This window comes from Uranotaenia lowii, chromosome 1, assembly GCF_029784155.1.
Source record: "Uranotaenia lowii strain MFRU-FL chromosome 1, ASM2978415v1, whole genome shotgun sequence".
NCBI classification, from domain to species: Eukaryota; Metazoa; Arthropoda; class Insecta; order Diptera; family Culicidae; genus Uranotaenia; species Uranotaenia lowii.
This window is the reverse complement of record NC_073691.1, coordinates 188,430,294-188,455,434: the sequence shown is the minus strand read 5'-3', so window position 1 is coordinate 188,455,434 and position 25,141 is coordinate 188,430,294. Positions and strand designations below refer to the sequence as shown.

The 25,141-nt window shown below is 34.4% G+C and overlaps 1 protein-coding gene across 5 annotated transcripts in view; it reads right to left on the bottom strand.

The window, feature by feature from the left end:
• The window catches only part of LOC129740513 (serine-rich adhesin for platelets), a 420,359-nt gene that overhangs the window by 21,490 nt on the left and 373,728 nt on the right, over positions 1-25,141 (bottom strand). For all 5 annotated transcript variants that reach the window (XM_055732213.1, XM_055732228.1, XM_055732220.1 and 2 more), the window contains exon 9: positions 4,116-4,514. In XM_055732213.1, coding sequence (XP_055588188.1) covers positions 4,116-4,514 — 399 coding nt within the window. The remainder of the gene's footprint in view (positions 1-4,115; positions 4,515-25,141) is intronic.

Genomic DNA, 25,141 nt, shown 5'->3' with positions numbered 1-25,141 from the left:
TGTCATTTTTGTCATTTTTGTCATTTTTGTCATTTTTGTCATTTTTGTCATTTTTGTCATTTTTGTCATTTTTGTCATTTTTGTCATTTTTGTCATTTTTGTCATTTTTGTCATTTTTGTCATTTTTGTCATTTTTGTCATTTTTGTCATTTTTGTCATTTTTGTCATTTTTGTCATTTTTGTCATTTTTGTCATTTTTGTCATTTTTGTCATTTTTGTCATTTTTGTCATTTTTGTCATTTTTGTCATTTTTGTCATTTTTGTCATTTTTGTCATTTTTGTCATTTTTGTCATTTTTGTCATTTTTGTCATTTTTGTCATTTTTGTCATTTTTGTCATTTTTTGTCATTTTTGTCATTTTTGTCATTTTTGTCATTTTTGTCATTTTTGTCATTTTTGTCATTTTTGTCATTTTTGTCATTTTTGTCATTTTTGTCATTTTTGTCATTTTTGTCATTTTTGTCATTTTTGTCATTTTTGTCATTTTTGTCATTTTTGTCATTTTTGTCATTTTTGTCATTTTTGTCATTTTTGTCATTTTTGTCATTTTTGTCATTTTTGTCATTTTTGTCATTTTTGTCATTTTTGTCATTTTTGTCATTTTTGTCATTTTTGTCATTTTTGTCATTTTTGTCATTTTTGTCATTTTTGTCATTTTTGTCATTTTTGTCATTTTTGTCATTTTTGTCATTTTTGTCATTTTTGTCATTTTTGTCATTTTTGTCATTTTTGTCATTTTTGTCATTTTTGTCATTTTTGTCATTTTTGTCATTTTTGTCATTTTTGTCATTTTTGTCATTTTTGTCATTTTTGTCATTTTTGTCATTTTTGTCATTTTTGTCATTTTTGTCATTTTTGTCATTTTTGTCATTTTTGTCATTTTTGTCATTTTTGTCATTTTTGTCATTTTTGTCATTTTTGTCATTTTTGTCATTTTTGTCATTTTTGTCATTTTTGTCATTTTTGTCATTTTTGTCATTTTTGTCATTTTTGTCATTTTTGTCATTTTTGTCATTTTTGTCATTTTTGTCATTTTTGTCATTTTTGTCATTTTTGTCATTTTTGTCATTTTTGTCATTTTTGTCATTTTTGTCATTTTTGTCATTTTTGTCATTTTTGTCATTTTTGTCATTTTTGTCATTTTTGTCATTTTTGTCATTTTTGTCATTTTTGTCATTTTTGTCATTTTTGTCATTTTTGTCATTTTTGTCATTTTTGTCATTTTTGTCATTTTTGTCATTTTTGTCATTTTTGTCATATTTGTCATTTTTGTCATATTTGTCATTTTTGTCATTTTTGTCATTTTTGTCATTTTTGTCATTTTTGTCATTTTTGTCATTTTTGTCATTTTTGTCATTTTTGTCATTTTTGTCATTTTTGTCATTTTTGTCATATTTGTCATATTTGTCATTTTTGTCATTTTTGTCATTTTTGTCATTTTTGTCATTTTTGTCATTTTTGTCATTTTTGTCATTTTTGTCATTTTTGTCATTTTTGTCATTTTTGTCATTTTTGTCATTTTTGTCATTTTTGTCATTTTTGTCATTTTTGTCATTTTTGTCATTTTTGTCATTTTTGTCATTTTTGTCATTTTTGTCATTTTTGTCATTTTTGTCATTTTTGTCATTTTTGTCATTTTTGTCATTTTTGTCATTTTTGTCATTTTTGTCATTTTTGTCATTTTTGTCATTTTTGTCATTTTTGTCATTTTTGTCATTTTTGTCATATTTGTCATTTTTGTCATATTTGTCATTTTTGTCATTTTTGTCATTTTTGTCATTTTTGTCATTTTTGTCATTTTTGTCATTTTTGTCATTTTTGTCATTTTTGTCATTTTTGTCATTTTTGTCATTTTTGTCATATTTGTCATTTTTGTCATTTTTGTCATTTTTGTCATTTTTGTCATTTTTGTCATTTTTGTCATTTTTGTCATTTTTGTCATTTTTGTCATTTTTGTCATTTTTGTCATTTTTGTCATTTTTGTCATTTTTGTCATTTTTGTCATTTTTGTCATTTTTGTCATTTTTGTCATTTTTGTCATTTTTGTCATTTTTGTCATTTTTGTCATTTTTGTCATTTTTGTCATTTTTGTCATTTTTGTCATTTTTGTCATTTTTGTCATTTTTGTCATTTTTGTCATTTTTGTCATTTTTGTCATTTTTGTCATTTTTGTCATTTTTGTCATTTTTGTCATTTTTGTCATTTTTGTCCATTTTTCATCCATTTTTGTTCCATTTTTGTTTAATTTTTGTTACATTTTTGTTTTATGTTTGATGCATTTTTGTTCCATTTTGTTACAATTTGGTGCCAGATTTATTTTATGTTTTCTCGTTTTGTTCGTTTTTTGGTCATTTTTGTCATTTTTGTGACATTTTGGTTTAACTTTTGTTCCATTTCTGTTCCATGTTTGATCCATTTTTGTTCCATTTTGTTTCAATTTTTCCAGTTTCATTTTGTTTTTTTACGTTTTTGTTCAATTTTTTTTTTATTATTTTTTTATTTTTGTGACATTTTTTCATTTTTGTTTCTTTTTTGATCGATTTTTGTTCCATTTTCGTTCCATTTTTGTTACATTTTGTTCCGTTTTTGTTCAATTGTTGTTCATCTTTTGTTCATTTTTGTTCCATTTTTGTTCGTTTTTTGTTCCATTGCTGTTCCATTTTTGTTCCATTTTTGTTCGATTTTTGTTCCACTTTTGTTCCATTTTTGTTCCATTGTTTTTTTCATTTTTGTTCCGTTTTTGTTTCATTTTTGTTTCATTTTTGTTCTATTTTTGCTCTATTTTGTTAAATTTTTGTCCCATTTTTGTTCCATTTTTGTTCCATTTTTGTTCCATTGTTGTTTCATTTTTGTTCCGTTTTTGTTTCATTTTTGTTCCATTTTTGTTCCATTTTTGTTCCATTTTGTTACATTTTTGTCCCATTTTTGTTCCATTTTTGCTCCATTCGTTTTCCATTTATGTTCCATTTTTGTTCCATTTTGGATCCATTGTTGTTCATCTTTTGTTTCATTTTTGTTTCATTTTTGTTCCATTTTTGTTCGATTTTTGTTCCATTGTTGTTCCATTTTTGTTCCATTTTTGTTCGATTTTTGTTCCATTTTTGTTGCATTGTTGTTTCATTTTTGTTCCGTTTTTGTTTCATTTTTGTTTCATTTTTGTTCCATTTTTGTTCCATTTTGTTACATTTTTGTCCCGCTTTTGTTCCATTTTTGTTCCATTTGTTTTCCATTTATGTTCCATTTTTGTTCCATTTTGGATCCATTGTTTTTCATCTTTTGTTTTATTTTCGTTCCATTTTTGTTCCATTTTTGTTCGATTTTTGTTCCATTGTTGTTCCATTTTTGTTCGATTTTTTTTCCATTTTTGTTGCAATTTTGTTCGATTTTGATCCATTTTTGTTCCATTTTCGTTCCTTCTTTGTTCCATTATATTTTATTTTTGTTTCATTGTAGTTGTAGTTTTCTTCCATTTTGTTACATTTTTGTTCCAGTTTTTTTATTTTGTTACAGTTTTGTCATTTTAATAATTTTTGTGACATTTTTGTTTCATTTTTGTTTCATTTTTGTTCTATTTTTGTTAGATTTTTGTTCCATTTTTGTTTCATTTTTGTTCCAGTTTTGTTCTATTTTTGTTCCACTTTTGTTCCATTTTTGTTCCATTTTTGTTCCATTGTTGTTAATTTTTTGTTAGATTTTTGTTGCATTTTTGTTCCATTTTGTTACAATTTTGTTCCATTTTTATTATATTTCTGTTCCGTTTTTGTTCCATTTTTGTCATTTTGACATTTTTGTTCCATTTTTGTTCCAGTTTTGTTTTATTTTTGTTTCATTTTGTTCCATTTTTGTTCCCTTTTTGTTCCATTTGTATTTTTTTTGTTCCATTTTTGTCATTTTTATCAATTCTGTAACAGGTTTTGTCTTTTGGTAACATTTTTGTCGTTTTTTGTTATTTTTGTTATTTTTTCCAATACATTTTATGTTACTGTTGATGCACGTTTGCGTAAAATATTTTCATCAATAATATAAGAGCCGAAAGTTTTTTTGTAATTTTTAAGGGCCACCTTTGAAACTACACATCACATTGATAGCTATCGATCCGAAACATGAACACATACCTTCAAATCCTTGCTCCGTTTGTTGATGATTTTCTCCTCGATCAAGGCTCGCACTCCCACGCTGGCGGTCTGAAGCGGAGGCCCGGTGTGTTCCTTTTTATCACATTTCTTGGTTTCGGAGTCCTTCTTGAAGTAGCCTCCGTGCAGTCGCATGTGCCCGTTGAGGGCCGGTATGTTTTTGAACTTACGATGGCACAAATTACACTCGACCGGTTTCTGGTCGGATTTCGGAGGCTGCTGCTGTCCTGCCGATGGTTGGCCTGTTTCAACCGGGGCGGATCCGGTGCTACCGGAAGCGGAAGTGCTGGCCGGGGTCGAGTTGCTGCTGCTAGAAGAAGCGTTGGCGGATGTGCTGCTATTGCTGCTAACGGTGGTCAACTTGTTCTGACTGAGCTGGAGCTGCGACGGTGTAAACGAGATGAAGGGAGAGAAGAACACACACACAGAAATTCAGTCAAGTGTGAGAAGACAATTTACGACACTTTTGCAGGGTCTTTCTGGACCCGCCGTCAGTCGCAGGCTTTCATTAATGGAACAGAACCGTTACATTATGAGGGAAAGAAGAACCAACCAAATGGGTTGCCGATTCGCTGCACTTGTCAGCCGGTGGATTTTACGACTTACCGTTCTTTTCTGTCTTCAAAATGAAAAATTTAAAAATAGGATAAAAAATGTTTTCTGCAAATTTAAGCTAGGATTAGGAAACTAATATTTTTTTCAGTAAAACAAAATTAGTATGAGAAAGTCTCTCTAATAAAGACAAAAAAAATTAGTTTGACCTCACTTTTGGGTGAATCGAACCAAAGACTTCCTGCTTGCTGGCAAGAAATTTGGGTAGGTGGTTCCAGTAAGAAATTTATTGAAGCTTCTGAGGGCGCTTGAAACTTGCCTTCCCCCGAAAAAAAAACCCGAAAGTTACTGCGTCCAGTGATTGTTATGACGATAAGGGCCATTTCGCTGGCGAGAAAACCAACCCTTAGTTCTAAATCTTCCGTCCCGGCAAAACTGGTAGAAGTCGAAACTTCTATCCGAAAAGCAAGGACAAGGTATAACACATTGCAATGGATTTTCCCCGAAAGTGCACTAGCTTTCAACGCGTTTCTGGAAAAAAGAGGAGTTGCAAAAAAACACATCTTCCGAAAAGCTTTTAAAAGGAATAGGTAGTACTTTCCGAAAATGCGATTCCTCCGTTCCAAAACCTGAGAAACTGTTGGATTGTGTAGGTGTTTTGTTGTCGGTTGCTAGGTGGAAACCTGGGCCGGTTTTCCATTTGCTTCGTCGAAAGGTTTAATTTTTTTCTCGTGTGTTTTTCATTCTTGGTCGGATGGAATTTGCTGCGGTAATAAGCTTATTGATGAGTTGTGGGCTGGGAGTCAGTATGTGGGCTAATGCAGAGAAAAGGGTGAAAGCTTTACAACAATCTGGGCTTTGTCGGTGTGCGGTTTGGGTTTTTGGGTAGGATTTTTGTTTATTTCATTCTCGGAATCGAACAAAGAATAGTTCGCACTAATGGATGATGTTTTCCCTGTATTGTGCTAAAATTTGCTGGAGGGAAAACCGTAAACATGGTTGAATGAGTTAGGTATTTGAATTTTGTACAAAATCATCGGCATCTAATTTTCCGGATTGATTGAGTTGGCAAGGCAGATGTTCTGACAAACAGTGGTCAATCATATGGCGACCGTCAAAAATTTATTTTAGTGAAGTCATTTCCATTGTCCAAAAATGAGCTTCGTGATTATTTTATTTTGGTTAAATAATTTCACCTCTTCTTTTTACATGGCGACCGTGAGAATGTGGTTGAAGATGTTGCATGTCGAACATCAGTTCCAATCCAGTTTAATTGATAAATCGGTGCGTTTCAAAACGACTAAGTTGTAACTTTCGGCATTTGTCTCGACAATTGGTTCAATCTATTGAGTCAAATTTTAGATGCGTCGAAAATAAGCCAAAAAGGTTTGAAAACGAATCGAAAACTGGCCGCAAAATTTCCATCAAAGCTCGAACACGATTATACACAGTTGCAGAGAGCACTTCAAGCATGAGATATTTTCAATGAGTGGAAAGTTGAAACCTCGGAGTTGCTTTTCGAGTGGCCCCCAAAACGATCCAATCAATTTACTCTTTGTTCTGGTATCATTTTTCAACGGAATTTTCCAGAATGAAATGTCGGTGTCGGGAATGATTTGAAGATGGCGAAAAACCGAAACGATGGTGACGTTGCTGCTGCTGCTGATGATGATGATGATGAATGTTTGCAACATCCATCTGTACCGTCGAAACGATTCAACTCATTTTGTGGAAAATTCGTCCCGGAATCGTTTCAAACCAGAGAACGCCGATTTATAATGAAAATATCGTCGGAAAATTAGCAGTTGGGTTTGGAAACGGAACGAGCAAGTTGGTCTCGCTCGGTTGAAAAGTTTGGGGATTCCTTTGAGTGGAGAAAATGGTTCCCAAAGTCTATTAGCGTTGCCGTTTGGCTCAGTTTTGTAGTTTCCGATGCTTCTGCCATGATGGTGATGATGATGGAATGGTTTAATGGAGTGAGTCGCTTCCGAAATTGATTCATTTGGCACCGCACTCGGAATGAAGTTCGAGGCTGGCTGTCGTCATTCGACAATGTTCCAAGAGGATTAAGTCGTTCGGCATTGTTTCGGGGGTGTCGGAATCTTGACAAAGCTGTCAAACAATGACAACATCACCTGGGCACGAACGAAGTTGATGAAGTCGTGAAGAGTTGAATCATCTTTTCATTCACAGACTTCAGAATGATGAATGGATCATTTCTTTAAATAATGTACTTAAAATCTTTAATAACTTAAAAACTGTTGTAGAAAAATAATTAAAATTTTTAACTGATTGTTGAAAATTTCTAAACATTTTTTTAAAAATTCGATGAGCAAAGAAAAAACTCTATCTTGGTTGATGTTCCAGGGTAGCACCTCATGAACAAACTAATTGAAATAAAGCATCCCTCGGACGTGTCACGTTTAGCTAAAATTCACAACAGATAACTGAAAATAATGTCCTCGAAATAAAAATGAATTGTTCAGCTTAGAGTGCACCGGTCAGCCTCTTCAAAAAGCCAAAAGAACCCAGCTAGATAAGAAAAAAAAACTTTAGGAAATTTATGACTTCCGAGCCTTTCACACGATTCGACAACCTAACGGAAGCTTCATTCGGCCATTACCTTTTTTTTTGAGGCCAACATTGAGTCCTCAACGATTTATGACCCGTTATTAATAAAGATGAAACCGAAAAGGGAGGTTATTGAAAAAAAAAACCGACGGATCTGGAGGGAGCCCCACTTCTTAAACGGGATCAGATGATGATGACGATAGACCGGACGGACCGAAAGGATCCGAGATTTGTTTGATTGGTTAAAACATTGCTGAAAGGTTTCTCGTCTCGGTTGGCTTTCAACAGATTACCAATTCATTAGGGCAAGAGATTTTTTTTCCTGAACACAAGCTTCCGATTTTAATCTTCTTTGATGGAGATTGGAAGGCAACAAATTATTGGAAATTTCGTTTTCATAGAATTTTTATTGATCAATAGCAAAATGAAAAAAAAAATAACTAGAACAAAAAAAAAAACGAAAAAAAAAATGACAAAAATTGACCAAAATGACAAAAATGACAAAAATGACAAAAATGACAAAAATGACAAAAATGACAAAAATGACAAAAATGACAAAAATGACAAAAATGACAAAAATGACAAAAATGACAAAAATGACAAAAATGACAAAAATGACAAAAATGACAAAAATGACAAAAATGACAAAAAAGACAAAAATGACAAAAATGACAAAAATGACAAAAATGACAAAAATGACAAAAATGACAAAAATGACAAAAATGACAAAAATGACAAAAATGACAAAAATGACAAAAATGACAAAAATGACAAAAATGACAAAAATGACAAAAATGACAAAAATGACAAAAATGACAAAAATGACAAAAATGACAAAAATGACAAAAATGACAAAAATGACAAAAATGACAAAAATGACAAAAATGACAAAAATGACAAAAATGACAAAAATGACAAAAATGACAAAAATGACAAAAATGACAAAAATGACAAAAATGACAAAAATGACAAAAATGACAAAAATGACAAAAATGACAAAAATGACAAAAATGACAAAAATGACAAAAATGACAAAAATGACAAAAATGACAAAAATGACAAAAATGACAAAAATGACAAAAATGACAAAAATGACAAAAATGACAAAAATGACAAAAATGACAAAAATGACAAAAATGACAAAAATGACAAAAATGACAAAAATGACAAAAATGACAAAAATGACAAAAATGACAAAAATGACAAAAATGACAAAAATGACAAAAATGACAAAAATGACAAAAATGACAAAAATGACAAAAATGACAAAAATGACAAAAATGACAAAAATGACAAAAATGACAAAAATGACAAAAATGACAAAAATGACAAAAATGACAAAAATGACAAAAATGACAAAAATGACAAAAATGACAAAAATGACAAAAATGACAAAAATGACAAAAATGACAAAAATGACAAAAATGACAAAAATGACAAAAATGACAAAAATGACAAAAATGACAAAAATGACAAAAATGACAAAAATGACAAAAATGACAAAAATGACAAAAATGACAAAATGACAAAAATGACAAAAATGACAAAAATGACAAAAATGACAAAAATGACAAAAATGACAAAAATGACAAAAATGACAAAAATGACAAAAATGACTAAAATGACTAAAATGACAAAAATGACAAAAATGACAAAAATGACAAAAATGACAAAAATGACAAAAATGACAAAAATGACAAAAATGACAAGAATTACAAAAATGACAAAAATGACAAAAATGACAAAAATGACAAAAATGACAAAAATGACAAAAATGACAAAAATGACAAAAATGACAAAAATGACAAAAATGACAAAAATGACAAAAATGACAAAAATGACAAAATGACAAAAATGACAAAAATGACAAAAATGACAAAAATGACAAAAATGACAAAAATGACAAAAATGACAAAAATGACTAAAATGACTAAAATGACAAAAATGACAAAAATGACAAAAATGACAAAAATGACAAAAATTACAAAAATGACAAAAATGACAAAAATGACAAGAATTACAAAAATGACAAAAATGACAAAAATGACAAAAATGACAAAAATGACAAAAATGACAAAAATGACAAAAATGACAAAAATGACAAAAATGACAAAAATGACAAAAATGACAAAAATGACAAAAATGACAAAAATGACAAAAATGACAAAAATGACAAAAATGACAAAAATGACAAAAATGACAAAAATGACAAAAATGACAAAAATGACAAAAATGACAAAAATGACAAAAATGACAAAAATGACAAAAATGACAAAAATGACAAAAATGACAAAAATGACAAAAATGACAAAAATGACAAAAATGACAAAAATGACAAAAATGACAAAAATGACAAAAATGACAAAAATGACAAAAATGACAAAAATGACAAAAATGACAAAAATGACAAAAATGACAAAAATGACAAAAATGACAAAAATGACAAAAATGACAAAAATGACAAAAATGACAAAAATGACAAAAATGACAAAAATGACAAAAATGACAAAAATGACAAAAATGACAAAAATGACAAAAATGACAAAAATGACAAAAATGACAAAAATGACAAAAATGACAAAAATGACAAAAATGACAAAAATGACAAAAATGACAAAAATGACAAAAATGACAAAAATGACAAAAATGACAAAAATGACAAAAATGACAAAAATGACAAAAATGACAAAAATGACAAAAATGACAAAAATGACAAAAATGACAAAAATGACAAAAATGACAAAAATGACAAAAATGACAAAAATGACAAAAATGACAAAAATGACTAAAATGACTAAAATGACTAAAATGACAAAAATGACAAAAATGACAAAAATGACAAAAATGACAAAAATGACAAAAATGACAAAAATGACAAAAATGACAAAAATGACAAAAATGACAAAAATGACAAAAATGACAAAAATGACAAAAATGACAAAAATGACAAAAATGACAAAAATGACAAAAATGACAAAAATGACAAAAATGACAAAAATGACAAAAATGACAAAAATGACAAAAATGACAAAAATGACAAAAATGACAAAAATGACAAAAATGACAAAAATGACAAAAATGACAAAAATGACAAAAATGACAAAAATGACAAAAATGACAAAAATGACAAAAATGACAAAAATGACAAAAATGACAAAAATGACAAAAATGACAAAAATGACAAAAATGACAAAAATGACAAAAATGACAAAAATGACAAAAATGACAAAAATGACAAAAATGACAAAAATGACAAAAATGACAAAAATGACAAAAATGATAAAAATGATAAAAATGATAAATATGACAAAAATGACAAAAATGACAAAAATGACAAAAATGACAAAAATGACAAAAATGACAAAAATGACAAAAATGACAAAAATGACAAAAATGACAAAAATGACAAAAATGACAAAAATGACAAAAATGACAAAAATGACAAAAATGACAAAAATGACAAAAATGACAAAAATGACAAAAATGACAAAAATGACAAAAATGACAAAAATGACAAAAATGACAAAAATGACAAAAATGACAAAAATGACAAAAATGACAAAAATGACAAAAATGACAAAAATGACAAAAATGACAAAAATGACAAAAATGACAAAAATGACAAAAATGACAAAAATGACAAAAATGACAAAAATGACAAAAATGACAAACATGACAAAAATGACAAAAATGACAAAAATGACAAAAATGACAAAAATGACAAAAATGACAAAAATGACAAAAATGACAAAAATGACAAAAATGACAAAAATGACAAAAATGACAAAAATGATAAAAATGAAAAAAATGACAAAAATGACAAAAATGACAAAAATGACGAAAATGACAAAAATGACAAAAATGACAAAAATGACAAAAATGACTAAAATGACAAAAATGACAAAAATGACAAAAATGACAAAAATGACAAAAATGACAAAAATGACAAAAATGACAAAAATGACAAAAATGACAAAAATGACAAAAATGACAAAAATGACAAAAATGACAAAAATGACAAAAATGACAAAAATGACAAAAATGACAAAAATGACAAAAATGACAAAAATGACAGAAATGACAAAAATGACAAAAATAACAAAAATGACAAAAAATGACAAAAATGACAAAAATGACAAAAATGACAAAAATGACAAAAATGACAAAAATGACAAAAATGACAAAAATGACAAAAATGACAAAAATGACAAAAATGACAAAAATGACAAAAATGACAAAAATGACAAAAATGACAAAAATGGCAAAAATGACAAAAATGACAAAAATGACAAAAATGATAAAAATGACAAAATTAACAAAAATGAAAAAAAAAATGACACAAATGACAAAATTGACATAAAATTGATCAAAAATGAATGAACAAATGTTATTCGAAAAAGGAACAAAAATGGATCATAAACGAAAAATAAAAATAAAACAAATATTTAACGAAAACGAATCAAAAATGGAACGATACTGTCACTAAATTGTCACGAAAGTGTATCAATATGTTGCAAAAATGTCCCAGAAACGTAACAAAAAGTCACAAAAATGTCTCAAAAATGCATACAAAAAAACGGCACAAAATGGAACAAAAATATTCCAAAAGTGGTACAAAAATGGAACAAAATTTTTACAGAAATGTCACAAAAATGTCTCAAAAATGCTACTAAAACTGCACAAAAATCTGTCAAAAATGTTACAAAAATTTAACAATGATTTCACCAAAATGGCACAAAAATTTCACAAAAAAGTAACAATAATGTCACATAAATGGTATAAAAATTTCACAAAAATTTCACAAAAATATCACAAAGTGTTCACAAAATTGTCACAAGAATGTCACAAAAATGTCACAAAAGTGTCACAAAAATGACAAATTGGCTAAATATGTCACAACAATGTCACAAAAATGTCACAAAAATGTCACAAAAATGTCACAAAAATGTCTAAAAAATGTCACAAAAACGTCAGAAAAATAACACCATAACAATGTCACAAAAATGTCTCGAAAACGTTGCAAAAATGTCACTCAAATGCCACTCAAATGTCACAAAAAGGTCACAAAAATTTCACAAAAATGACACAAAATAGTCACAAAAATGTCTCGAAAATTTTACAAAAATGTCACGAATATATGTTACAAAAATGTCACAAAAATGTCCTAGGAATGACACAAAAATGTCACACAAACATATCACAAATTACACGAAAATGCACAAATTGTCACAAAAAATGCCACAAATATATAACTAAGAGTCACAAAAAAATCTTAAAAATGGCATAAAAATGGATTAAATATGGCAAAAAAAGGCATAAAATGGAGAAAAAAATATCTTTAAGTTGGTACAAAAATGGAACAAATTTTCACAGAAATGTTGTTTTTTTTTAAATTTTTTTTTCTCAAAGATTTTAAACCAGATAGCTTTATTCATCCCGAACAGAAATGTCACAAGAATGTCTCAAAAATGTCACAAAAATGTCACGAAAAGGCACAAAAGTGTCTCAATAATGTCACAAAAATGGTACAAAATTGCAACAAAATTATCACAAAAATGTCTCGAAAATGTCACGAATATGTTACAAAAATGTTACAAAAATGACACAGAAATGACACAAAAATGTCACACAAATATATCACAAATTTCACGAAAATGCACAAATTGTCAAAAAAAATGCCACAAATATATAACTAGGGTCACAAAAAATCTCAAAAATGGCATAAAATGTATTAAATATGGCAAAAAAGGCATAAAGTGGAAAAAAAATTTAAAGTTGGTACAATAATGGAACAAAATTTTCACAGAAACGTAGTTTTTTTTTTAATTTTTTTTCTCAAAGATTTTAAACCAGATAGTTTTATTCATCCCGAAAAGAAATGTCACAAGAATGTCTCAAAAATGTCACAAAAATGACACAAAAATCTGTTAAAAATCTCACAAAAATTTAACAAAAATGTCACATAAATGCAACAAAGATATCACAATAATGTCACAAAAATGGTAAAAAAATGTAACGAAAACGGTACACAGGCTTAAAAAAAAATAAAAAAAAAATATCACAAAGTTTTCACAAAATTGTAACAAAAATGTCACAAAAAAGTCTCAAAAATGTCATAAAAATGCCAAAATTGTAGCAAAACTGTCACTAAATTTGGCTAAATTGGCTAAAAACTGTCACAAAATGTCTACCAACTGTCACAAAAATGTCACAAAAGTAACACCAAACGACATAATAATGTCATAACTATGTCACAAAAATGTCTCAAAAACGTAACAAAAATGTCACAAAAAAGGCACAAAAGTGTCCCAATAATATCACAAAAATGGTACAAAAATGCCACAAAATTGTATACAAAATAAAAAAAAAACACAAAAATATCACAAATTTTCATAAAAATGCAAAAATTGTCACAAAACTATAAGAAAAATGTTACAATGCCACAAAAATTTCACAAAAAATGCCAAAATTTACTCTAAAATGTCACAAAAATGTCTAAAAAATGTTTGAAAAAATGTCACAAAATGTCTCGGAAATGTCACAAAATGTCACAAAATATCACAAAAATGAAACAACAATGTCACAAAACATTACATAAATGTCATAAAAATGTCGCAAAAATGTCTCAAAAATAACACAACAATGTCACAATAATGCCAAAAATGTCACAAAAATGTCATAAAAATGCCTCAAAGGTGACACAACAACGGTAACAAAATTGCACAAAAATGGTACAAAAGATTCTTAAATATGGTACAAAAATGGAACTGAAATGTCAAAAATTTTTCACAAAAATGTTACAAAATGAAACAAAATTGTCAAAAAAAAAAATTGAACAAAAATAGAACAATAGAAACAAAAGACAGAACAAGAAATAGAACAAAAATTGAACGGAAATGATACAAAATTGTCACAAAAATGTCAAAAACATGTCACAAAAATGGCACAAAAACTGGAACAAAACTGAAAAAAAGGGGAAAAATGGAACAAAATCATGTGCCTCAAAAACGGCACAAAAAATCTCACAAAAATGCCTCAATTGTTCTAAAAATGACATAGGAATGTCATAAAAATGCCAATGTGGCAATGTCACAGAAATGACACAAAGAAGTGACAAAAATGTCAAACAAATGGCTCAAACATGTCGAAATAATGTCATAAAAATTGCACAAAAATTGCACAAAAATTGCACAAAAATTGCACAAAAATTGCACAAAAATGGTACAAAAATGTCATAAAAATGTTACAAAAACGCGAAAAAAAATGTCACAAAAATGACACTAAACTTTCAGTGTTACAATGTCAAAAAATGACACAAAAATTGAAAAATGTCACAAAATTGCAAAAAAATTGCACTAGAATGGTACAAAAATGGCACAAAAAATACACAAAAATGGCACAAAAATGTCCCAAAAATGTCACAAAAATGTAAAAAAACGGCAAAAAAATGTCACAAAAATGTCACAAAAATGCACTAAAATGTAATGTGTATAATATTGGAGATTTGTTAATGAGTTAAAAGATGTCAGAAATGTCAGTAAAATGGTATAAAAAATTTCAAATAAATAATAACGAAAATGTTTCTGAAGAAACACAAATATGTCACAAAAAATGTGAAAAAATTGTCACAATAATGTTAGAAAAATATTAAATTCTGTTAAACTGTGTGTTAACAAGGATCACAAAGTTTCTCATAACATTGCAAAAAAAAAGTTCATTTTTAAAATTTTCGAATGTGACGTTAAATTTCAGTTTCGTCGTATATAATTAAAAATTAACTGAGTTATTGAACTAAGAGAAAAGAAAAAAACCCATCGCATTAATCAGATGCTCTTCGTATCGTTCATTCTCCAGCGAATATAAACCACCCCCAACTCATCGCACGTTCGGCAGCATCCCGGATGATTAATTCACGAAAAAATGGCTGAATTTTATCTTACAACAACAACCTCCCATTCATAAAAGTTAGCTTATTTCTCGTTTCCCCGATCATTCCAACAATTTGCTTATCGCAAAATTACCCGCAATCTTATTGGGCTTACAAAACCTCCCGCCTGTTTCCAGCCTAAAATCTCCAGTAAGTAATATTGTTTGTAACTTTGCGTGTGTCGGTTAATTTCCTGAACCTGACTTGAGGCTTCCCATTTTGACGGCAGTAATCTTGTTTGAGGGATGCTGCGGTGGTATGTTGTGTGTACAATCTACAGGATAGGTTCGTGAAGATGCCGAGTGTGGGTAACTAAATGCGTTCATGTCAATTAGATTGAACAGATGTTTACGGTAAATTTTATTAGGGGCCTACCCTGGGCTTCAAATTTGATGCTGCTGCTGCTGCCGCTGCCATGCAACAGCGTTGAGATTTCCATCATCTTAACTACATATACTGGAAGCAGTCGTAGGTCGTAGAAGATATTCCTAACCCACGCCCATCACTCACGCCGATTGACTTCTGAAAATATATTTCTTCTTCGAAACCTGTTTGATGTGAGAAGGCTTTATTTTTGGGAAAGTTGACTAAATTGAATTTTAAAACAATTAGTCTGAAAGTTTGAGAAAGCAATTAACATAAGGGGGTTTGGCGCCTTATCTGTTCAAGGAAAAATTTATGGTTATTTATATTTACCTTATGTTCCATATTTGTTCTTGAGGCAAACACATTCTTTTGATTCAAAACATTTTTCTTTTTTACTTACGGTTTTTGCGAATTACCAAAAACCTATATAAAATATTCTTTTTCAATGAAATACATTTAGACATTTCAGATTTGAGACCTGAGATCTTAAATACGAGACGTGAAACTTGAGACCCGACATTTGAAAGCTGATACATGAAACGTGAGAAGGCGTAGGCCGAGAAATGTGAGAAATGAGACGTGTGTAATTATACTTGAGAAGTGAGACGAGGGAAAGCAAGAAATAAAACGTCTCACGTCTTACTTCTCTCGTCTTCTTCTCACTTCCAACGTCTCACGTCTTACGTCTCACGTCTTACGTCTCACGTCTTACGTCTTACGTCTCACATCTCACGACTGACGTCTCACATCTCACGGCTTACGTCTTACGTCTTACGTCTTACGTCTCATGTCTTACGTTTTATGTCTTACATCTTACGTCTTACGTCTTACGTCTCATGTCTTACGTCTTACGCCACACGTCTTTCGTCTCACGTCACACGTCTTACGTCTTACGTCTCACGTCTCACGGCTTACGTTTCACGTCTTACGTCTCAAGTGCGACGACGAGAAGCAAGAAATGAAACGTCTCCCTTTTCTCGGCCCTTTCTCATATCCAACGTCTCAAGTGTTACGTCTTACGTCTTACGTCTCACGTCTTACGCCTTGCGTCTCACGTCTTACGCCTACATCTCACGTCTCACGTCTCACATCTTACGTCTTACGTCTCATGTCTTATGTCTTACGTCATACGTCTTACGTCGCACTTCAAATGTCTTATGTCTCACGCCGCGCCGCACGTCCTACGTCTCACGTCTTATGACACACGCCTTATGTCACACGTCTCACGGCTTACGTCTCACGTCTTACGCCTCACGTCTTACGTCTCATGTTTCACACGGCTTACGTCTTATATTTCACGCCTCATGTCTCACGTCTCATGTCTCATATCTCATATCTGACGTCTCATGCCTCACAACTCTTGTACCACGTCTCATGTTCACACGTTTCATTTCTCTCTTGTAACGTCTCACACGTCACGTCTCAGGACACTTTCTTTTCTTATGTCTCATGTCTCTTGTCTCTTATCTCATGTGTCACGTCTCAGGTCTCAAGCCTCAAGCCGCATGTTTCAAAGCTGATCCCAATAAAATCACTTTAACACGGCTTTTTTGCACCTCTCACACGGTTCGTATCACTTGTGTAAAAAAACCCAAGTATGTATGTCCCATTCAACAAAGAGAAACTATACCTACTTCCTAAATTGGTTCCAGCCATATCGCTAGTAATTTTTGATACCAGGCTCGTTGCTGCTCGGCATAGATCGCTATCAAACGTTAATTGAGTATCATTAAAATGCACCCCGTCATTTTGTCTTTTCAACCGTTCTCCTGAGGGGGGGACACTTTCCGATTCAGCTCAGGAAACGAGGATCGTTTAAGGGAATCGTTGACAGTTTCGGATCGGGACGATGAACGAATCGGGAATGACATCTGGTAATTGTTATTACTCCGAGCATTTCTCCCTAGGAAGGCCCAAAGGCAAGAAAGAAGCTCGCTCGACAATAAGAACTTCCTACGAAGCTCCTGGCTCTGTGAGCAGATCCTCATCAACGCGATTCGCCCCAACTAGTAAGGTGTCAGCACAAAATTGAGCCATTTTCCGGGTTCGTTAAGTTTTATTTTTCTTTGTGCTTCCTTGGGCTGACAGCTTTAAGGGGGACTATTAGACATCGTCTGCCTTCAAATCGATTGAAATAATAGGTTTTTTGTTCTATTTGTCATTTCATGAGCTTTTGGATGAGATTTTTTTTTTGAAAGTAGAGAAAATGGTCGAGAATGAAAGAATTAAAATTTATAATCTCCTCTTTTAACTGAGTTTACTTTAGAGAGAACTATCAAGTGTGTTACTTCCAATCAGTTAGTGCAACTTCTGGTTAGCTTCACAAAAAAAGTAGTCCAATCGTTTCTTCAAACTGAACTCGGAGACGAAAAAGAAAAGCCAAGGGAAACCTTTTCTGGTAATGACACGATAATTGTTCTCTGGGTTTCGGAACCGATTGGCGGAAAAGAATCGATAGCTGTATCGACCGACCGGCTTTCACTTATTAGAGAAAAGGAAAATCCCTGAACGCCTAATGAAACAAGATGCCATTTGCTGCCAGGGGCTCGGGATTCCAATCTTCGATGGAGTAGTAAATTAATTACTGAAAACGACCGGGATCGTTTTCACCTGAAGCTTTTTTGTTCAACTGTTTCGAACAACGTGATTATTGTTTCTGGTTTATGGCCATAAATCGCACTTTTTTATATGAGCTATCCAAAAAAAAAAGTCTTTTTATAAATGCACCTCGAATAAAAAGAAACTCATGCCCATATCACCTTAACGGCCGTCGTTCAATGTTTAAATCGACTTAAGATCGATGCTCCTAGATGCGGCAAAACAAGAAGTGAGGTAATTGTGAAAGCTTGTAAAATTTATACCTTACTTCATTCTACATCAACTATAGTTTTTTTTCTGAGGATGGCTGGATTTTAGTAAGCTGAAACGTAAAAAAACTGCCGTTTTAATTCCTCTATTCTACATTAAAACTTTTTACGAGTCGACTTTTATTCTGTGCTTTCAAAGCCAATTCCAAAATAATCAGCAGCAGCAGCCTTGAAAATCTGCACTTCTAAAGTCAATCCGTCTTATTCCAACGGAAGGCCAAATCAAAACAATTCGCAGCAGCCACCTTAAATATTTGCGCTTCTAAAGCCAATCCGTCATATTAAATCAGAAGGCTAAATCAAAACAATCAGCGGCAGCAGCCTTGATAATCTGCGCTTTGAAAGCCAATTCCGTCTTATTCTACCGGATGGCCAAATCAAAACAATCAGCAGCAGCAGCCTTGAAAATCTGCACTTCTAAAGCCAATTCCGTCATATTACACCGAAAGGTCAAATCAAAACAATCAGCAGCAGCGTTAAAAATCTGCGCTTTTAAAGCCAATTCCGTCTTATTCTACCGGATGGCCAAATCAACACAATCTGCAGCATTTATTGGATAACAGATAGAAGAAATCAACTATCGAAATTTGCTCTTGAGCTCACATTACATTAAAAAAAAGGTTGAAAAATTCACCTGTTTTTCTGTAAGTCGCCGGTACCTTGTTTGGTGGTAGACGCAGAGATCCCTCAGCCATCCAGAGAACCCGATAAAACCGGATTTTGGTGCAGTATGAACGGAAGTAATTTCTTTATCCGTTCCATCTCTTCGTCTTTTATCAACTATTGTAAACACCATGTCAGGGGCGGCGTGCAACAACAACTGAGCGTCTGTTCTCCAGGTCAGGGGCGGCTCAAACAGCGTCTGTCTTGCAGCAAGCGGCTGAATTAATGAAATGCGGCTCCCGCCAGCTAAGTCCAAGATTGCAGCCCCATCGCGGGATAGGGACTTTAGGCTAACAACCTACTGCTCCTGATATCTTGTATTGTTACAGAAACTGAGAGAAGAAATAACCGATTTGGAACTTTGGCAACGACTTTTAGCATGAAAACACGGACTAGAATTGGAACTTGGAATGTTTTGACCCTTGCCCAGCCAGGAAAGCTGGCTCAACTTGCTAGAGAAGCTAGCCGCCTCAAGCTAGAGATATTGGGACTGAGCGAAGTCCGTTGGCCTAACACTGGAGAACACAAGACACAGTCCGGGCAAGTACTGCTTTACTCTGGCATACGAGGAGAACATGCTACTCGGGAACCAGGAGTTGGTTTCCTGTTAAGCCCGCAGGCCCATGCGGCCCTCATAAGATGGGAACCGATAAACGAAAGAATAATCGTAGCCAGATTCAGAACACGGGTTAGAAACCTTACAATGGTCCAGTGTTATGCGCCAACTGACGTTGCCGACTTGCAGGAGAAAGAGCAGTTTTACAGTCAACTGAACAGCGTGGTTGAGAGAATTCCGAAGGGTGACATTCAAATCCATCTGGGCGACTTCAACGCAAAGATTGGCTCCGACAATCAGGACCTTGAGCGCATCATGGGGCGCCATGGCCTAGGACAGATGAGCGAAAACGGAGAGCTCTTTGTAGAATTTTGTGGCAACAACAACATAATGATCGGTGGATCGCTCTTCCCCCATCGACCAGCACATAAGGTCACTTGGGTATCCCGAGATGGCCGAACAGAAAATCAAATTGACCACATCTGCATCAGCCGAAAATGGAGAAGGAGCCTTCTTGATGTCCGCAACAAGCGAAGCGCAGACATTGCATCTGACCATCACCTCGTCCTTGGCGAGATACGACTGAGAGTTGCGCGTGTCCAACGGCGCGAGGAGAAGGTCGGGTGTCGATACGACGTCCGCCGGTTGGAGAATCCAGAGGTGAAAAGGGCATACGTTGAACAGCTAGAATCCCGAGCCTCGGAGCTGCCGACAGACGGAACAGTTGAAGAACAGTGGTGTGGAATCAAGAATGCCTTTATCACGACGAGCCATGGTACTCTCGGTAAAGTTTGTGGAAGACGAAGTGAATGGATGTCGGATGAAACCTGGAGGATGATTGATGATCGGAGAAAGGCGAAAGTCGGAATTGAGCAGGCATGTACCGGGTCAGCCAAAACAGCCGCCCGCTTACGATATGCGGAGCTGGGAAAGGCAGTTAAACGAGCTTGTAGACGAGACAAGAGAGCCTGGACAAACTCCCTAGCCGAAGAGGGAGAAAGAGCCGCCGCCATTGGAGATATCCGATTATTATATGATATTTCTCGCCGCCTTAGTGGTGCAAGGACTAATGCAAGAATGCCGCTGAAAAACCGAGCAGGTCAGCTGCTGACAGATCGAACAGATCAGCTCAAGCGTTGGACTGAGCATTTTGATCAACTTTTCCGAGTTACAAATAGCAATGGCCAACAGAACCCGCAGCTCGAGGCGCCCACAGTGAGTCGCATTAATGGCGTCAACTCGGAAGCGCCCTCGCTGGCTGAAATAGAAGCGGCAATCAAGAACATGAAATCCAACAAAGCGCCTGGAATCGATTGCATTCCTGCTGAAATGCTCAAAGCCGACCCTGCCTTGTCAGCACAAATATTGCACCGTCTTTTCGCTGACATTTGGGATACTGCAACATTCCCGGCCGAATGGATGCAAGGTATCCTCGTAAAGGTCCCAAAGAAAGGAGACCTAACAGAGTGCGGTAACTGGCGTGGCATAACTTTGATCTGTACAACCCTTAAAGTACTCTGCAAAGTGATCCTGAACAGGATCCAGGAGAAAATCGACGCTACACTCCGACGGCAACAAGCTGGATTCCGATCCGGACGATCATGTGTGGACCACATCACAACGCTACGAATAATACTGGAACAAATCAACGAATTCCAGGACTCTCTTCTGCTGGTGTTCGTTGATTTCGAAAAAGCATTTGACCGACTGAACCACGAAAACATCTGGGCTGCTCTTAGACGAAGAGGGGTCCCAGAGAAACTAGTCCATCTCATCGAAGCACAGTACGAGGCATTTTCGTGCAAGGTCTTGCACGACGGTGTCTTGTCCGAACCAATCCCGGTAACTGCTGGAGTGAGACAAGGATGTATTTTATCACCGCTACTTTTTCTCATCGTAATGGATGAGATCTTGACTGGATCGATTGACTGTAGACCAAACCGAGGATTGCCGTGGAATCCTTCAACCATGGAGCAACTGAACGACCTTGACCTGGCAGACGATATTGTTTTGCTCGCCCAAACACAACAAGACATGCAGAGCAAACTCGATGACCTCACCGAAAGCTCCAAGGCAGCAGGTCTCAAAATCAATGTCGGAAAGACCAAGTCGATGGAAATCAATACAGGAAATCGTTCCAATTTCGTGGTAGCTGGACAACAGGTTGAGACAGTGGAGTGCTTCCAGTATCTTGGTAGCCAGATTACGCCTGATGGTGGTACCAAGAAGGACATCGAAACCCGGATCAGAAAAGCCCGATTTGCGTTTGCGAGTCTCCGAAACATCTGGCGGTCACGCCAGATCTCTCTACGAACTAAGATCCGAATCTTCAACTCAAACGTCAAATCCGTATTGCTGTACGGGTGTGAGACTTGGTGCACATATGCGGTGGCGACGCGAAAACTGCAAGTTTTTGTGAATCGGTGCCTGCGGAACATCATCCGCGCTTGGTGGCCTGGCAACTGGATCTCAAACGTTGAACTTCATCGCCGGTGTCATCAAAAGGCGCTAGAAATCGAGATTCGAGAACGTAAGTGGAGATGGATTGGGCACACGCTGCGAAGAGATGAAAACGAGATTTGCAAAGAGGCGCTTGACTGGAATCCAGATGGGCATCGAAGAAGAGGCAGGCCCAAAAGCTCGTGGCGGCGAAGTCTAGCCGCTGAAATCCGCACAGTTGACGAGAACATTGGCTGGCAGCAAGTGAAGACGCTGGCTCCGGATCGCCAGCAGTGGAGATCTTTTATCTCAGCCCTATGCGCCGGTCAATCGGCGCTGGACCCTTAGGTAGGTAGGTAGGTAAACACCACTGAGCAACTTACGCCGGCACCTCCTTGTAGCTGACATTTTTAATGTTTTGATTTTGCTGACCGTTCCTGGTAGCTGAAAATTTTCAACTGCACTGAAAATAAAAAATACCCAAACTTAAGAACTCCCACACTCCAAATCTGAGTTCAATATTGACAGCTCAAGTTTGTGAAAAAATCACAGCTTGTTAATATGCCAAACTTGCCTTTCAAGCAGAGAGCAGTCGGTATTGATTTTTGAATACGGCAAATGCGCCAAGACCTTTGTTTTGAGAAAAACGCATTCCAAGTTTCAGAAAATAAAATCAATTTCCTATTTAGCTGCGTACAATCATTTTCCTAAGTAAGTCGCTAAAATGCTTTCAAATTGATTTAATTTTGTCACCCGATCGATAAATATAGCTTTTCTGTACTAATTACTTAAAAAAATTAATAAATATAACTGTGGGCCCTTTTACCACAGACTGGTGCTCTCATTTTGTTCATTCGCCAAATTGGAGCGCCCTTTTGAATTGCAGAATGACTATTCGCCTTTTGGATCACTCATTAAAGAAGCAATATTCAAGCAAATTTCGGCTTGAAAGCGGGTCCAAATGATCACATTAACACATTAGCACATTCAACGATCTTATAAATACTGATTTGTGCATCTCCTCGTCATGGAAAACAAATTTCAAAAACTTCAATGCCCTTTTTCCATCTCGAAATAGCTATTGGCCTTTTTGTTCGCGACGAAATTTTGAGGGAAAATGGGCGAATGAACTGTGGGATTACACACTCATAAAAAAAGCTATTCGCCTTATTTAAAAAGTTAAATTTAACTTCACTAAAATAAGAAAAATTGAAGGAGATCATATTTTCGGATGTAAAATAAAAAGTTTAACGCATTTATGTGATTATCTGGATTTGTTTACAGTTGGCGCATTCGCCGTATTCAAAATTCGATACCGAACTGTTTTTTTTTGGGATTTTTTATGTGAGCAAATCTGATTCTACTACCACCATCGTGGCAGATCTTCGTTTGGGGGGTAAGTTCAAAGCGAAGGTTAGCATCCTTAGATGGTAATCGCAGTGGATCGATTCCTGTAGTCGCAGTGATTTTATTTGATTTTTGTTTCCATTTTATTGCAGTATCAGATTTTGGGGGATGAGTTTTCTTAAAAAAAACTAAACTTTGGGCTTAGCGGTCAATAGTTAAACCTGTAGGGAGGGAGTTTCATTCGGGTTGGTGGGGAAAGTTCTAAAGATTGGGGTTTTTCGAGGTTCAGTGTGCTTATTTACTGGAAAAATTGCGACTGAAGAATCAGTGAGTCGAGAGGACCGCTTAACAAAGCATGTGTATTTTTCAAGCGGGTTGAGAGGACACCTTGAACAAATGCGGAATAAAACACTAAAAAGCGGGTCATAGGAGTGATTGGTTAGAAAGAAATCGAAGCGTGATGAAGACAGCTTGAAAGAAATAAAAAAAAATCTTAGAACGATTGTGAGGACAATTTTAAATAAAATAAAAATATTGTAAGGTGAGTTAAAAGGACACCTTTGAGTGGATGAAAACTCAAAGGAATTTAAAAGACGTTTTCAAACAAGGTGAAAAAAAATCTGTTGATAAAGTTGAGATGATAAAACGAACACAAACATATAGGATCTCAGTGTAGTATATGCCGTGACCGAGATTCGATGTTATAAACTTTGGCTTAGAATACTTGAACCATATCCTCTAGGCCACGGGCGGCGGCATTTTCAACTGATGTCGATTGAGAGAACAGCTTGAATTGTCATAGGCAAATTTAGAGGGCAGCCTTGCGTTTTGATAAGAACGCCAAGCGAGTTGAGAAGACAGCTTGAAAATTTGTAGGCAAGTCGAGAAGACATGCTGAACGCATTCACAAGAATAATCAATCGGATTGAGAGGAAAGCTTGAGATAAGAAGGAGCAGTCAAGCGAGTCGAGAGGAAGGCATACAAAAATTATATTTAACTTCTAGTGCGTTAGCAGAAAAGCTTGCAATTTTGGAGAACCAAAACGAGTTGAAACGAGAAAAAAGGATGCCGGCTTCTTGATAGGAGTCACTACTTCAGAGATTTCAAGCGAAGGCAGCAGTGCCGGATGGTGAGGAACAAGCTTAACCAGAGGCGCAGGAGCCAGTTCAATCGTAGCCAATTGGGATCCGTCGTTAACAAAACAGAGATCGAGCAAGCGATCATTTTCATTCTCGCTGTTAATTTGTAGGAGAGTTTCTGTGCTGAGTGAGTCGAGGATCAAACTAGAGAAGAGGATCAAACTAGAGAAGAAACGCCATTTAAGTCCGGGGAGGTTGAAGTCGCCAATAATAAGAATGTCGTCCTCGGGAACAGTAAGGAAACACAACCTGGAAAGGCCGCGGGAAAACGACTTTGCGAAGATCGCGCTTTTAGCACGATCAGGAGGTAGGTATAAAACCCCAACGAAGAGCTTTCGAGTACCCAGATCGATACGGATCCACACTAATTCCTGATCGTTCCATGATTCGTCGTCGATTGGAGTGACTGAAAGACCGGATCGGATGGCAATCAGAACACCCCCGCCGGTGGATTAAGTACTGTTGTGAGGACTTCGGTCACGCCGGAACACTGTGTAATCGGAGCTAAAAACCTGACTGGGTTCTATCGTTCAGCCAGGTTTCGGTTAAAGCCACAATATCGTAGCTGGAGAATGATGTG